The 14,762-nt window shown below is 36.7% G+C and overlaps 2 protein-coding genes across 5 annotated transcripts in view; both read right to left on the reverse strand.

The window, feature by feature from the left end:
• Rab23 (RAS oncogene family member Rab23) overlaps positions 1 to 14,762 on the reverse strand; it is a 364,665-nt gene that overhangs the window by 13,790 nt on the left and 336,113 nt on the right. The window lies entirely within an intron of this gene.
• Positions 9,989 to 10,955, reverse strand: LOC145683743 (10 kDa heat shock protein, mitochondrial). The gene has a single exon (XM_081755277.1). The coding sequence runs from the start codon at positions 10,781 to 10,783 to the stop codon at positions 10,436 to 10,438; it is 348 nt and encodes a 115-aa protein (XP_081611403.1). The 5' UTR covers positions 10,784 to 10,955; the 3' UTR covers positions 9,989 to 10,435.

Below are 14,762 nucleotides of genomic sequence, written 5' to 3' on the forward strand. Positions count from 1 at the left end.
GTAGTATGAACCAGTTAATTGTGGTTGAAAAATTTAGAATTTTTAGTATTCGGCCCATTGTAAAGAAACATTCCCACTAGTGTTCAGAATTTCCCATTTAACGGGAAATTTCTCGCCAACTGACAACATTAGCAGGAGCGACCTTTACCTACGTGGTGGTACCCAAAAGAAATCGGAATAGCATAGTGGTGGGTGGAACTTCTTTAGTACGCATTTATGCTGCTAGGTGTGTATAGCGCAACTCAGGGCCACCTGTATTGTCGACCTGGCTTCTTGTGTTGATCTGCAGTGTGTTTGCTAGCGCTGTGTACTTGTTTAGTTTTTTCTGGCGGAAAGTTTGCTCCACCAGGTCAGATCGTCAATCAAACCTTTTATTTGGAAGTGTTAAGAATATAGCGCAATAGTGTTCGTCAAAAAGACTCGATTTGTGACAGAGAGGTTCTTCCACCACGACGATGCACTCGCACACACAGCCATCTCTGTTCATCAGTTTGTGGTTAAGAATAACATGGTTCCGCTGCCCAACACCTGATCTGGCTCCGTCCGACGCTTTCTTATTTTCACGCATGAAAGAACACCGATTTGACAACATTGAAGAGGTCAAGAAAAAAACGAGGGAGGAGCTGTCAGCCATTTCTCAAGATGACTACAAACAATGTTTCGAACAGTGGAAGCACCGGTGAGACAAATGTATTAGTTGGACAGTATTTTGAAGGGATAATGTTGTTTTGTAAAAACTGAAAATGTAGCTTTTACACAATAATTCCGGTTTCTTTTGGGTATCCTCTCGTATTTTATTCAAAGTACTCATGTTTGGCGTACTATTGTTATAGAATGGTTGGATGGTCAGAAGCATAGTTAGCCCTAATATGTTACTTCAACCAGAACGTTTATGTTTCTTTTTGTAATACGTTGTCGTATATGTATTTCAATTCATAAACCCTGCTACTTTGTATAACCTCAGTAAGTAGGTATTGTAGTCATCTCACTCCATATTTTAATTTCTGAATAATCGTTGCACTTTTCAAGCTTTCGATGCTGACCACTGTCTTCTTCACGGAGGAAAAGAGTAAGAATAATAGACACAAAAACATCATGAAAATAGAAGAAACAGGTGTTGAAACTGTCCTGTATTCCGTTGTGATTGATTCGTCAGGTGACTGTGCACGTTGCTGTGGAATGGCGAGATCAGGCTGCTTTTTGACAGGTAAAACTTGAACTTGCTATACCCTGGCCGGTGAACGATGATTTCAGACAGCTTTGCACAAGGCCACGGCGAGCGAGCAGAAGACAGCAGGTCAACCAATCTTAGGCTCAGAACCTGTCGCGTCTCCATGGTAACCATCGCACATTGCCAAACTTTCACTCACCCCCTCTCACCCTCAACGAGGAAGCAGACGATCCTTCCCTTGCGCGAGAAGCACATGGCAACACCGCACTCCTCAGTCGTCCTCGCGAGCTGAGCTGTCAGAAATCATCGTTCGCCGGCCAGGGTATAACTCATGTTGGGATCAATCTAACTTTTAATCATTGTCTTCTTTTCTTATGTAATTGACCTTTATAAGCCTTGTATGTATTAAAAGAATAAACAAATTTTCAAAAACCAGGCTCTAGATTTCACTCTTTTCTTGAACTGACACTACCATTGCAAGTATAATATTGTACTATGTTTCTTTTAAATGCTTCAGAAGACCTGGAACTGGGTTTTCTGTGTCTGGTGTTCCTAAGATGTTCTTTAACACACATTTTTAAATTTCCTTTTGACATATCTATATAACCCTTCTGCCAATTCATTTATAGACTTTTTATTTTTCATCCTGACGTTTGTAATAACTTTACACCGGGATAATATTTTAGTCCTGAGTTTTGAGGGGTTTTAATAACAGGTGTAAGATGTACAGTGGAAATACCCTACGCAATGCAATTGTCGATGTAAATAATTTAAATAGTCCAATTAATTTTTCTCATAACATTCGCGGTTTTCAGTTTTGTCAATTCTGCAAAATTGCTTCTTACTTAATTATCCGATTTAATGAAGTGGATACAGGATATCCATTCAGATTATCAATCCTTAATAAATAATTTCTTCCCTAAAATCAGATTCTCTTTGTCTCTGAAATCGTGTTCGTTAAAATAGGCGACGGACACGCCATTGCATATTAAGTAAAAATCTATTTCAAACTCCGTCTTCGCTAAAGGCTCTGTACACGAAGAAATACACTGAAGTCCCGACTGATGAAACTCCTGATCACAGGATCGGAAACTAGCGAGGCGTTTGGCAAGAGGAGGCGTCATGTTGAAGAACATCAAAAATTTAGAAAGTAATAAATAGTACCTGCAAAATACTATTAATTTAACATGAACTAATCATTCTTTGGCATGATGTAAACATCCAATAATTACTACGTTATAAACTGCTCACTCGAATATCTGATCTATAAGAAAAGGGTTGGAAATAGTTATTGGTTTATTCAGTAACATTTAGTAGGTAACTATCTGTCTCACTTTCAAGATTTTTTGATGTTCTTCACTGTCGTTCATTGACTTCATTCAAATTATTCACAAAGATGAAGGTGAGCACATCGAAAAGGCTTAAAAAACAGGCTTTTACTAAGACATTGCTACCAAACAAATCTTCTAACAGGATATGTATTGATAATCATCGTCCACGAACCATCCAAGAACTACAAGCACTCTTCTGTCTTATCAATCAGTAAGATTTACAAAACGTAAACTTTCGTAGTCCACTGGTTAAGTGTATTGGAACCAGTCATTCCTACTCTTGGGTTCTGAAACTCCTGAATTCACACTATTTAACAGCTACTATTTTAATTTTTTTTTAACTTCTTAATTTTAAGCTTTTATTGCAGGTGGCACGTACCAAGACATCTAGCCAGTTGAAGCAATGATTATGAACGAAAAAAATCAAGAGATTCTTATGATCGTGTCAAAACACAACAAGCATTACACATTATTATTTCAATGTCAGGATGCAGCGGAAATTACGTAGGAGAGAAAAAAATGAAATGAAATCTTTGAGTTTTACGTCCCACGGTTATGCCGGTTAGGCTAAAGGAGACTGTGATTATGAGTAATGAATGAAATGGTGGAATGAAGAAAGTGGTAGGAAACGGGAGAACCCCGAGAAAACCCACGCATTCGGTTTGTCCACCACAAAGTTCACTTGGCGGGGGCTGGCATCGAACCCGGGAACCCAAGCACCAGAGGTGAACGCTCTACCACTGAGCCACCACGGCCCTACGTAGGAGAGAGAAATAAAATGTGACGTTTTAATCCTCGGTTAGTTGCATTTCAGTTTAGATCCTTTCAACAGCGAGGCTATATGAGACATGAACCTACAGCTTAACGTGGAATCCGAAGCACACAAGCTCCCGACGAGAATCGGACCCAGGTTTTCTCGCACGAAAGCCTCGAATTTTTTCTCTCTCTTTCCTGCATTTTCTAATATATACAAATAATTTCTCTGAGTAATTTTGTAGAAAGTACAAAGTACCCCCCTGTAAACCATCCAATACTCAGATAGTCTTCCGCGTCAAATGAACTTTATGGTGTACAAACACCATGTGCGTGGGTTTTCTCGGGATCCTCCCGTTTCCTCGCACTTTCTTCATTCTACCATTTCATTCATTTCTTATCATCACCGTTTCCTTTAGCCTAGCCAGCATAACTGTGGGACGTAAAAATTTCATTTCATTTCAGATGAACTTCCCTTGTAATCAGTACCTCGTCTAAGTTTATATAATCATAACTGATAAACGATGCTATAGGATAGATACTGAATAACTTAAATATGAATTACTTGTAGATGCTACAGGCCTCTGCATCCATATACTCTTCTTTTTAGTCGTATGTTGATATCTTGATTAACCGGGAGTCATGTTTGCAACAGTTTCTTACCAGGCTGGGAATTTCTAATTTTTCATCACTATTTTGTCTGAACTGAAAACGATTTCAAAGAATCCCAGGATCAAATTACTTTCACAGAACACTTCTTACACTTTTAGCACTTCCATTCTGAATAGTATATTTCTACTATAACAAATCGTAGAAAAATGAGTTACTGTTCTAATTGCTCTTCTCCCAAGGTTATTTAATGATATTTGTTTGTTAACTTGATCCCTTTCATTGGTTTTCGTGTATATTTTTACTCACATTTCCTTAATTTAATAATTTTCAAATATTTGTACAAATTGTTTATTTGTATTCAATAAAATCATTCTCTTATTAGTTTTCACAATTAACGAAGAAAATATACGAATTCCAGCTTATAAGAGGTACAGAACAGTTGTAAATAGGACTCCCGCGTGGTTATATCCATATAGTTTCGGTGTGCGCTGACACCTTTGTCAGTCATTTCTGAGTGTTGTTAAACGAGTCATATGTAAGTTATTGCCTTCTTGTGGAATCTTTGCAAGAAAAATTAGACCACGCCTGTCAAAAAAATACTGTTTTGTGAGTAATAACTGGAAGTAATTCCCTGATAACTTTTAATTCATTTTTCAACTAGTTGTAGAAAGTAAATATGGATAAACCTATAAAATGTGCATCACACTTTTTCAAGCCGAGTTGGTTACTATTTTCGGAAAGTGATGTTTAATTGTTCCCTAGCAAGGTTCCACAGGAACTCAATAACTTTTACACATGACTCCACTTTGACTCAGACGAAGGTGTCAGCACACACCGAAACCGTATGAATATAGTAAGTCTACTTCGGAATACGAAGTAAGACGGTTACATCATCATAATTGATCCTGACAGTGTGGAATATATTAACCATAAAAACTGCCACGCCGAGTATAAATAATTACAGAGAAATTTTAGTAATATTTTGAAATATATTGTAGGGACTGATGTGCACCTTTTCCGCATTTGTTCTAGCATACTCTTTGCTCTGCCCAGTTTAGGACACCCAGGTTCGATTCTCGAGGAGCTCATTTGGTTTGGATCCCATGTTAAGCTCGACCTACATCTCACATATAACCTCGATGCTAAACAGTACACCATCCAAACCAACCATCTATGATCAGATACAGATGGAAGAAGTAATTATTGCTCTTGCACGTGACTCAAAAGTACATGGGATCAGATCCAATTGGAGTACTTCAAAGATAATCTCCTGAAATGACACTCAGTGATTCTCACATCAAATGTCTCATTACAGCGTATCTGGAAGCAGAGTTAGTTCACACCTTACAGGATTATTTAATTACTGCAAACTACCTGCACTTTCGAGGTTTCGACTCTCCCCTGGAATGTTGGTCACGAACATAAGAACAGGACAAAGAAAAATAACTCCTGAACAGAGCCAAAAGTGCAAGTGATTTCCAGGAATTGCATAATCCTGTAAGTGGAATAAGTAGAATTGAAGCGCTTGGAGGATAAAGGTGTTATGTTACATTTTCTGAAACGTTGCATTCTGGCGATTCATGCACGTCTTACATGTTAGTCATGCTACGTAATACAAGATGTAGTAAGTTCTCGTCTGAATGCAGATATTTAGAAACGATGAAGGCGGTATGTTAACGGACAACATTGTGAAAGTCAATTTTCGCGTCATATTCAATTTGTTACATAACACCTTTATCCTCCAAGCGCTTCAATTCCTGATCGCGTCTTGAGAATGTCATTCAGAACAGAGCAACAGCATCCAGGGTATTAATTTTTGACCCAACTCTACCTTCAACTAAAGGTCCACCACATTAGTTGTGTTTACGAATCTAGGGTAAACTTTACAAGACACGCTCCAGCTGTGCATCGATAAAAGTGTAGTAGAGTAGGGTAGGGTAGAGTAGAGTAGAGTAAGATATAAATCATCAATAAGTAAGGCCCTTTTAAAAAGTGTTATAGAGTAAGATATACATAAGTAGGGTAGAGGTTAGCTTAAGGTTAAGTAAGTTTTGATAGATTTTCATAAAATTATTAGTGTGTAATTTCTCGTTTCTGAGTGAGTATACCTGCTAGAGCGAGCGTTATAAAGTTAAACCCAGAATCTGAAAGTTATATGAAGAATTAGACACATTATGAAATGGAAGAACTCGTTGTTTCCTATTATAATTTCGGTGATTTTTACAGTTTTCGTCAGAACATATTTACGGCAAAAAGGACGTATTGAAAAATTTAGTGATTACAGAAGGCACTGAATGACTATTTAAATCTATAATAGAATTATCATTGTGGTGGACGAACACCGTGTAAGTGGATTCTCCCACTTTCTTCACCTTATGACAATCTCTAACGTACTCGGCATAATCGTGGGATGTAAAACTTAAATGTTCATTTTCTTTTCTTTAATAAAATGAGTGACGTACAAGAGCTAAGAGACTCTCCTGCTCCTATTAAGGAATATCTATTACAAATCGAAAACGGTGACAAAAATTATCAGCTACTAAATTTGGAAACAGAACAATCCCCGTTGAATTAACACATCAGATGGAAAAGAAACTTGCAGATTATCACAAAGAAATAGACAATTTCCCTGTTTCCTGGGGGGTTACCAGAAAAATCAGTTTTAAATGGCACAAATATTCATTCAAGTTTAAGATTCATCATCTAAGACGGTGTTAACTTTCGTTCGTTTGTAGCACGCAGTATAGCACTAGAGCAAAAGTAGAGTTCACTCGAGCAGATGGTTCTACCAAACACAAAATCTATGGGAAAATACGAATGAAATATTTTTCATGAATGAGTGTGTGAATGTAAGTAATCCCTGTCTGTACACAACATATTGAAATGAATTTTGAGTGATAGTGAAAATATTGTACATGTGTGCTCTCCACTAGTCTCGTTTATGCTTACATCCTCCGTCGCTGACGCGCTTGCTCCCTACGGTTAACGCTTGGTCCCCCTGCTGCACTCCTGCCCTGACCTGGATAGCATTCCAGCTTCTTGGTAGCCACCTAGCACAAATTGGTTTATGTTTCATGCACTAGTTTTTACGCAATTCGTCCACACTGTATTTATAGTGAGCCATCCTAAAGCCAATTCCCAAGTAGTAATGGAGTTCTTCATTTAGTGCATGCTCTATCAAGAAATGTGCCAAAATTTGGTAGAACAGTCTGCTCGATTAATGCCCAAAAGTGGAATACCTGTGCACTACGACTTTCGTTTCGGTGCACTTTTTGATTGGCTGGGTCAGAGCTTAGCTTCCGTTTTCAACATAGAGTAAATGAGACATGACTCAAAGCTTAATGTGGAAACAGAATAACATGGGTCTTGGCTCCTGTCCTCACCAGAAAGCTCACTACCGCTCAAGTATTAGGTACAACTAATTCTATTGTATAATAACTGGAGTCATTTAATGAGTCACGTGACATCGAAAAAAAAAAGTAAGTCTTGAAATGAAATATATTTCACTTTAATATGCCATGATCATGCCTTTTAGGCTAAGGGAGACGATGATTAAGGCAAGTGAATGATGGATGACTTGCTAGAATGAGAATGTGGGAGAAAACCTACGGACATGATTTCTACTACAAACTTACTTGGCAGAGAATAAAACCAGGGATCCCAAGTGCTTTCCCACAGAGACACAATGTCCCTCCCTCCCGAAGAAAAAGAGAGGTACTGAGCACTGCTTATTAGCTGTATGTGTATGATGTTTATTTGTATTAAAAAACTGCAAGCAAGATCCAGTAGCAGTTAGTCTTTTAGTTTGGTGCTTGAAGATCGGAATGCCGAAACCGCCAATGGAAACTATTCGCAGGAATGAGTCAGTTTAGTTTGTTAAGACTTCGTAATTACTTGCAAGACCGTAAATCTAGCACGGCAATACATGCTCGTGTAGTTTTACTATACGGATCCACACAAATTCCCAAAGAACATACTACTTTCTCTCTGGTTTCTTTTTCTGTACCTTCAGCAATCATTTTCGAGGTGTGCTCTTGCATTCTCCGGTGCTGGTTCACTTTATCAAGTCTTCTGCAAAACACCAAGCGTAACGTGTAGTTTTACTATGCGGATCCATAGTACAAGTAGGTGTAGTCGTAGTAGGAACGAGTTAGAAGCCCCGCAGGGGTTGGTTGAGTTCTGCACTCGAAATAAAATCATAGACTTGGCAAAATTTTATGACAATTATGGGAAGATTACGTGCATTTCAGGTTCGACTTCTATACGTCCACGTAACTCCATCTCAGAGGTAAGTGTACACTATATTTCCATTACTTATACACTACTTTATTAAAATATTAGAAATTTCTTCTGTAAACTTCATAAATCTACGGATCCGTATAGTAAAACTGCACCTACATGCTTTTGATTTACATGTAAAATTAGTTGTTTTGAATACTGCACTACCAATGAACCGAAATGAACAATAATTATTGTTAACAACTGAACCGAAATGAACAATAATTATAAAATACGAACTGAAGATTACTAAATGAATTAGAAAATTTGTCGTAAGTAACACTGATATTTTGTTCTAGTACAAGTATTAAAACAAAAAAATTACCGACATAAATTCTAGTATCTACTGCAATTTGTATTATACAGCAAACCCGGCTCGTGTTTTTAACTGAAAAAACAACTGTTGCAACCATAGTACACTCATTACTTCCGTTAACCTCTGTACAAAACCAACAATTATTGTCAAAGTTGTTCCTTCATAACATAAAATATTCATATAAGTTCACTCACATTGCGCACGCATCTAGCTATTTGTTTAGGAAACTGTTCTTTTATTTCTGTTCGTTGTAAACCATGCTCACCAACTCACTTCGGAAGCTAGAACGGACCGAAATTGTGGAATACATTCTTAAGCAAAACAGCACATGTAAGTGCAAGAAGAGAGAATCCTTGATTTAAGTATAGACTGAAAGCCATCGAAAATAAAGAAATGGAGCAAGTCACGTATTCAAATATGAACATCATGTTGGTGAATAAATAAATAAATAAATCATTAAATAAATAAATAAATGCAGACGGAAGGTCATGTAGCAGAACCATGCACCTGTACTACAAACGGGTCTGTTGTCCTAAGTTCTGTGAAGGTAGTGTCGAAATTGAAAAAAAAAAAAAAAAGTCATCGCAGTGAATGTAAGAAAGGAAGTACAACAGCGTAATGCAATGATTTTAGCGACATCGTTATACGCTCATACCCACCATCACTGACACGCCTGCCCTGGCCCCCTTGCTGTGCTCCTGCCCTGACCGTTAGATAGCATCCGTGCTCTTAGTAGTCACGTACCAGATTAGTTTACGGTATTTATATTAGCTGTCCTAACCGCAGTACTTACACACAGCCGGTATTATTCCGAAGTTCATCTGGTTTTCGACCAAAAGCGTAACAAAAGCTACGAAAATTTAAAAATCATGTATTTATACTTTGTTTACTTTTGGGGCAATGACCTGTGGCAGTTAATCCGGGCTGAGCATAAATACCGTGTGGAGGTATGGCATAAAAACTATAGTGCATAGAACACGAACTATCTGATGCTAAATTGTCACCAAAAAGCACGAATGCCATCTGGGTCCGGGCAGAAGCAAAACTCGAAGGTCTATGAGGTAGCGAGGGGGCGCGTCCGAAGGAAGAATCGCTTCAGCGACGGTGAGCGTAGTTGAAAGCCACTTGATGTAGCATAAAAAGACTTGTGTTGTACAAGCTTTGCGACACTTGTATGATCCCTCTGCACACTGTCTTGTTCACTTCATAGTGTCAGAATACAATTGCTTGCTACTTTCCCACAATCCAACCATGTGGAAACCTTGCGCCAAGTAGATCCCGCCACTTGCTAATAGTTCCATGTTTATACCCGTTTATAAAAAAATAAAACTTCCGCTCTATTTTATTATCAAACACAAAAGAGCATTATCCACTTCTACGTAAATTCCCAAAATTTTACAAGAAATGCTGGAATTAACTTCGAGCTTCCCCCCCCCCCAAAAAAAAAAAAAAACTGGATCTACTTTGCGACATTTGAATGAAAAAAAAAACGCACAGTGAACGTCACTTTCAATCATAGAATTCACGTACGTATTTTGGTAACAATTTATTTTCCATTCACTACTGATTTACCTACCACATCTTCAGCAAACTAACAGAACTCACAAACAGAAATAATGACATTTGTTAAAAAAAAATATTACATGAAATCAACACAAATCAGAGCTCCCCATTTCGCCTAGAAGACTTTTCATCAACACAAACTTCAGACATTAAGGAGATTTAAAGAGAAACTATTCACGTCAAAATAACAATATATTTTTGGAATTTAACATATTATACGCCCTACAATAGTTTCACAAGTAACTTGCATATTAGCTCTGTACTTGTCAACACGCTTACTACTTGTATTTCAAAGTCACTTCAGCATGTCCTGCCTTCACATTCGAAAAAACCCAAAAATGAACTTTATAAAGCTACATAATGGGTCTAATTCATTGGAACTTAAAACACTGTTATAGTCTGTCGCACTGTTCACTGAGCAACTGCGGCTGCTTCTGCAGCTACAGCAGCCTTATCTATCTTAGCTAAGATATCAGATTCTCTAAAAAGAGAATAGTTGTGATCATCTTCTAACTCAACTTTGGTACCGCCGAACTCTGGAAGCAGAACAGTATCCCCAACTTTCACTGACAATGGGACATGATCTCCTTTATCATTTCGTGCTCCAGGGCCAACTGCAACAACTGTTCCATGCATTACTTTGGCTTGGGCCTTCTCTGGAAGAACAATTCCACCTCGTGTTTTTTCAATTGCTTCTGCTCGACGCACTAGCACTCGATCGAACAACGGCTGGAGATTTCTAAAAGCTGCTCGTGCCATAGCTGGATGGAAATTTCACGAACTTGTAACTGGACAAGTTTTCACAAGTAAACTTAACAAATAAACTGCTGAAAATGCACTGTGCACAAGTTTATCGATTCGCACGTGTGCTTCGTGCTGCACCTTGCCCTTCGCCTTTGCCGGATCCTTCTAGAAACGCGGAGTTGCCACAGACTACTATTACATCAGATAACCACGACACTGTTGCCAGCTTATGACTCAGCATAAACGCTAAGTTGGACTTTGAGTCATGAATCAGATTTGAATTTTAATGTTTTAAGTTGGAAACTCAACATGTTAATTAGAGTTCAAGCTTTTTCTTTTATAAATTTAAATGATTTTGTTAAACACGAGTTTGTATATTTAGTAGTTACATTAGTATCATAATCTGAAACCGCCTTATGCAGAGTTGTTTTGACGTATGATTAGAGTCATACTAAATGCCTGACTACTGCAAGAAAGATATGTTAGTTGAACCCTTTAGTATGGCACCAAACATGCTTCAGCATGACTCTGCATAAGGCCCAAAAAGTCAAACAAGTGCATCATCTTGGCGATTAATAAATTGCAGGATTATATTGCCAAAATGACTACCTTGTGTGAGGTTTTGGGATTTCCTACAATCTATTCACAATGGGTCTTATGCTGAGTCATTCTGAGGATTGATTAGTGCCATACTAAAAGTTCGACTAACATGATTCATGCAGTAATCAGGCCTTTAGTATGACACTAATCATAAGACATTCTGCATAAGATCCATTGTTTTGCGGAGATTTTAACTTATTTACTATGATTTTTTAAACTAAACTATACTTCTCATTTTATCATTGTGTATATTACTGGTATCCAAAGAATAAATTAATTTTATTGCTATATTTAAAACAGATAGCTAGTAATAGTCCAGGTTTTTCGTATGTGGTCACTATCACACTAAACTTTTCAGAAGATCCGATTATAATAGAGCTATTTGATCTTTACGAGAATATAAGCTTGAAAAGATAACAGTTTCATTTCATGTTAGTCTGCAAAATTTTTCAGGCAGCAACGCATCGCAAAAAAATATACATAAGAAATTTTGGTGGTATATATATATAGGCCTATATATATATATATATATATATATATATATATATATATATATATATATATATATATATATATATATATATATATATATATATATATAGGACGATCAATTATTACAAAACGTAAGATTTGCGTTACTGCCGTTATTGCAAAATCAGTATATAATGTCATTTATCGCAAACTATAACGCCAATTTTGCGCTGAATTGACCCTAAACGATACGGGCTAAAGCCATCTATAGTTATTTAGTTAATGAACAATCACGGCAATCACTTGATATGATTGAGGTAAGCGCACACCCATGGGGAAGTCAAACTTCATAATTCTTTTTAAGTAACGTTTCGTATGGACTAGGGACCCGCTTACGGGGACCCAGTCAGTCCAGAACCCTCCAATCTTTCGATTCTGAACTCCCAAGAAAAATTTTTGTAGGCGCATTTGGATTAAGGAAATAAAATAATTTCTCAGAATGGCTTATAACAGTAAGCACTTGGGATGAATCTACAACACGTTTTTGAAAAATGAAGGGGAAAAATCACATTATTAACATAAAGTCTTGATCATATTTTACGGTGCAGGATGAAACAATAAGGAACATTATTGCACAAAGAATGCTATTATCACAGCGGTCACAAGGAATATATTTAAGAACGTTGTTCTTATAGAAAGTTTTTCTTCTTGACAACAATATTAGGTATGTTGCTTTCAAACTGAATAATTCACTCTTTTTAAAAGAAAATGAAAAATAAAAGTTACACAATTTTTCATTAACTTTAAAATGAAGGGAAGAAGTAGGTGTTGGAATATAGCCCAATTGCGCAAAGGAAAACGATTATTAAGTCATTCACGCTCTGTTCTGTTCTCTCGAGTAAGCTTGGCAACATGTATTGAGCGCCAACAAACATCACTCTTTTGCTGCCATCTACTAGTAAACGTACAAAGTTTCTCCATCAGACTGCCTTTTACTGCCCTCTCGTGCCTGCTGTGAAAAACATTACATTGACAAATATTACGATGTCAGAAAGTGTTCTTACACGGGCGTCCCCAGAAAACAATGAAGTGAGAACTGGATCCCACGATCGACCCTTGACACGAGATGGCAACCTATAAAGGTGTTTCGTGAAACTTTCCAAGCTACCGTTATTCAGCTGTAATTTGATTACAAAGAAAGAAAAGAAAGAAAGAAATAATAATAATAATAATAATAATAATAATAATAATAATAATAATAATAATAATAATAATAATAAAACATTATAAAATTGAACTACAGTAAGAGTCACTTGCTAAATATGATTCATATTATAAATAACGACCGTGAACAATAGTGAGTAGCCCATATTCAGGAGCTCAAAAACGTTTATAGAAGAAGAAGAAGAAAACATCAGCATGAAATCATGAAATAAAAGATTACAATCCCAGACAATATACAATATTACATGCAGCACACTGCTTTTTGTTTTATTTTTATTTATTTCAACTTATTTTACAATTAGGGCAAAGCACCGGTACTTAAACATTATTAAAAATTTAAAACAATGTACTTTTTAAAATAGGCACTTTTTCATGTTTAAGTTGTGGGGTATAGCCAAGGACGTAGCCAGAAAACAGGGAGGCTGAGGTAATTTTAGGGACTTATCTGAGTGCACCTCACATTTTTTGCCTGCTTATTATTTCTTTTAAACGCACTTTTATCTAAACATACAACTGGAAATTTCAGGGAGACTGAAGGTGATCGCAAGAGGAAACTGTGACATCTGGCCACCTCTCGAGCTACGGGCCTAGATACTGCATCCCTTTATCAAAATCAAGGAGAATAGAACCTGTTACTTCGGATTATTATACATCCCGATTAGTTGGGAGTGTCTCATTTTGAGAATACATACAAAATATTGCTCCGATTTTTAAATAGACAATTTGGCACAGATTTTTTTGGCAGTACAAAACATGATAAATAATTTTATTGTAATTTTCATTATGTAACTCAACATGGTTGCACTTCAGATTTTCATTTTATAGTACTGTTTTACTAGATAACTATTAATTTATTCCGAAAAAAAGCTTTTATTGCATTTATGTAGGTCTATAGGGGTAGGAATGCGCACGAGACGAGTCGAGACAGGATTTTCCTGACAAAATTCGGGTCGAGACACGGCTCTTCCAATAGAAAAATATATATTTTTCGAGTCGAGACATCACTTTTACAGCACATTGTCGAGTCGAGACAGCCACAAATCTTGTCTCGTGCGCATCCCTATATAGGGGAGAGGGGAACATTGGTACGATTTTTACTTACCCGAGATTTTAGAACATACCGTCACCTTGAGAGACTTGATTTTTTTCCCTACTTAAACTGGGATTCTTTAGTCACATTTACAATGTACAATATTGTTTTTACTAATGTCCTACCTGGAGTAAATTACATTTTACGAAAGGTCTGCAATCTGTACCAATCTTCCCCATGTGAGGGCAGATTGGTACTGGCTTGGGGCAGATTGGTACGAGCAAAGTGAAATATCACACATACTTTTTGATAATAGAGATAACGTAATTTTGTTTTATTTTTCCATGAAATATTTTGAGATATAATATTCTATTAAACTTCCACAAACTCAAGGATTTTAACAATAGATTTAATGACCTACGGCAGCAAAAACGAAAAATAAAAGCATGTCTCATAAAAAGAATGTGAAGTTTTGTAAGAATCTTTAGTAATTCAACGGATCTAGTTCAACCTGTTACCAAAAAAATAAATAAATAAAATAAAATAAAATAAAAATAAAAAATAAAATAAATAAGTCCAATGCTTGCTTGTGTTCTTATCAAAATTTTAAAAGTTACGCAAGCTATTTACAAAGATAAAAACGTACTATAAATGAGGTTCTGTCTCTAT

Source organism: Thermobia domestica, chromosome 1 (assembly GCF_964235325.1).
Source record: "Thermobia domestica chromosome 1, izTheDome1.hap1.1, whole genome shotgun sequence".
Lineage (NCBI taxonomy): Eukaryota > Metazoa > Arthropoda > Insecta > Zygentoma > Lepismatidae > Thermobia > Thermobia domestica.

What these genes read in the sequence shown, in the direction of transcription:
- LOC145683743 (XM_081755277.1), bottom strand. Translation starts at nt 10,783, where the DNA reads ATGGCACGAGCAGCTTTTAGAAATCTCCAGCCGTTGTTCGATCGAGTG.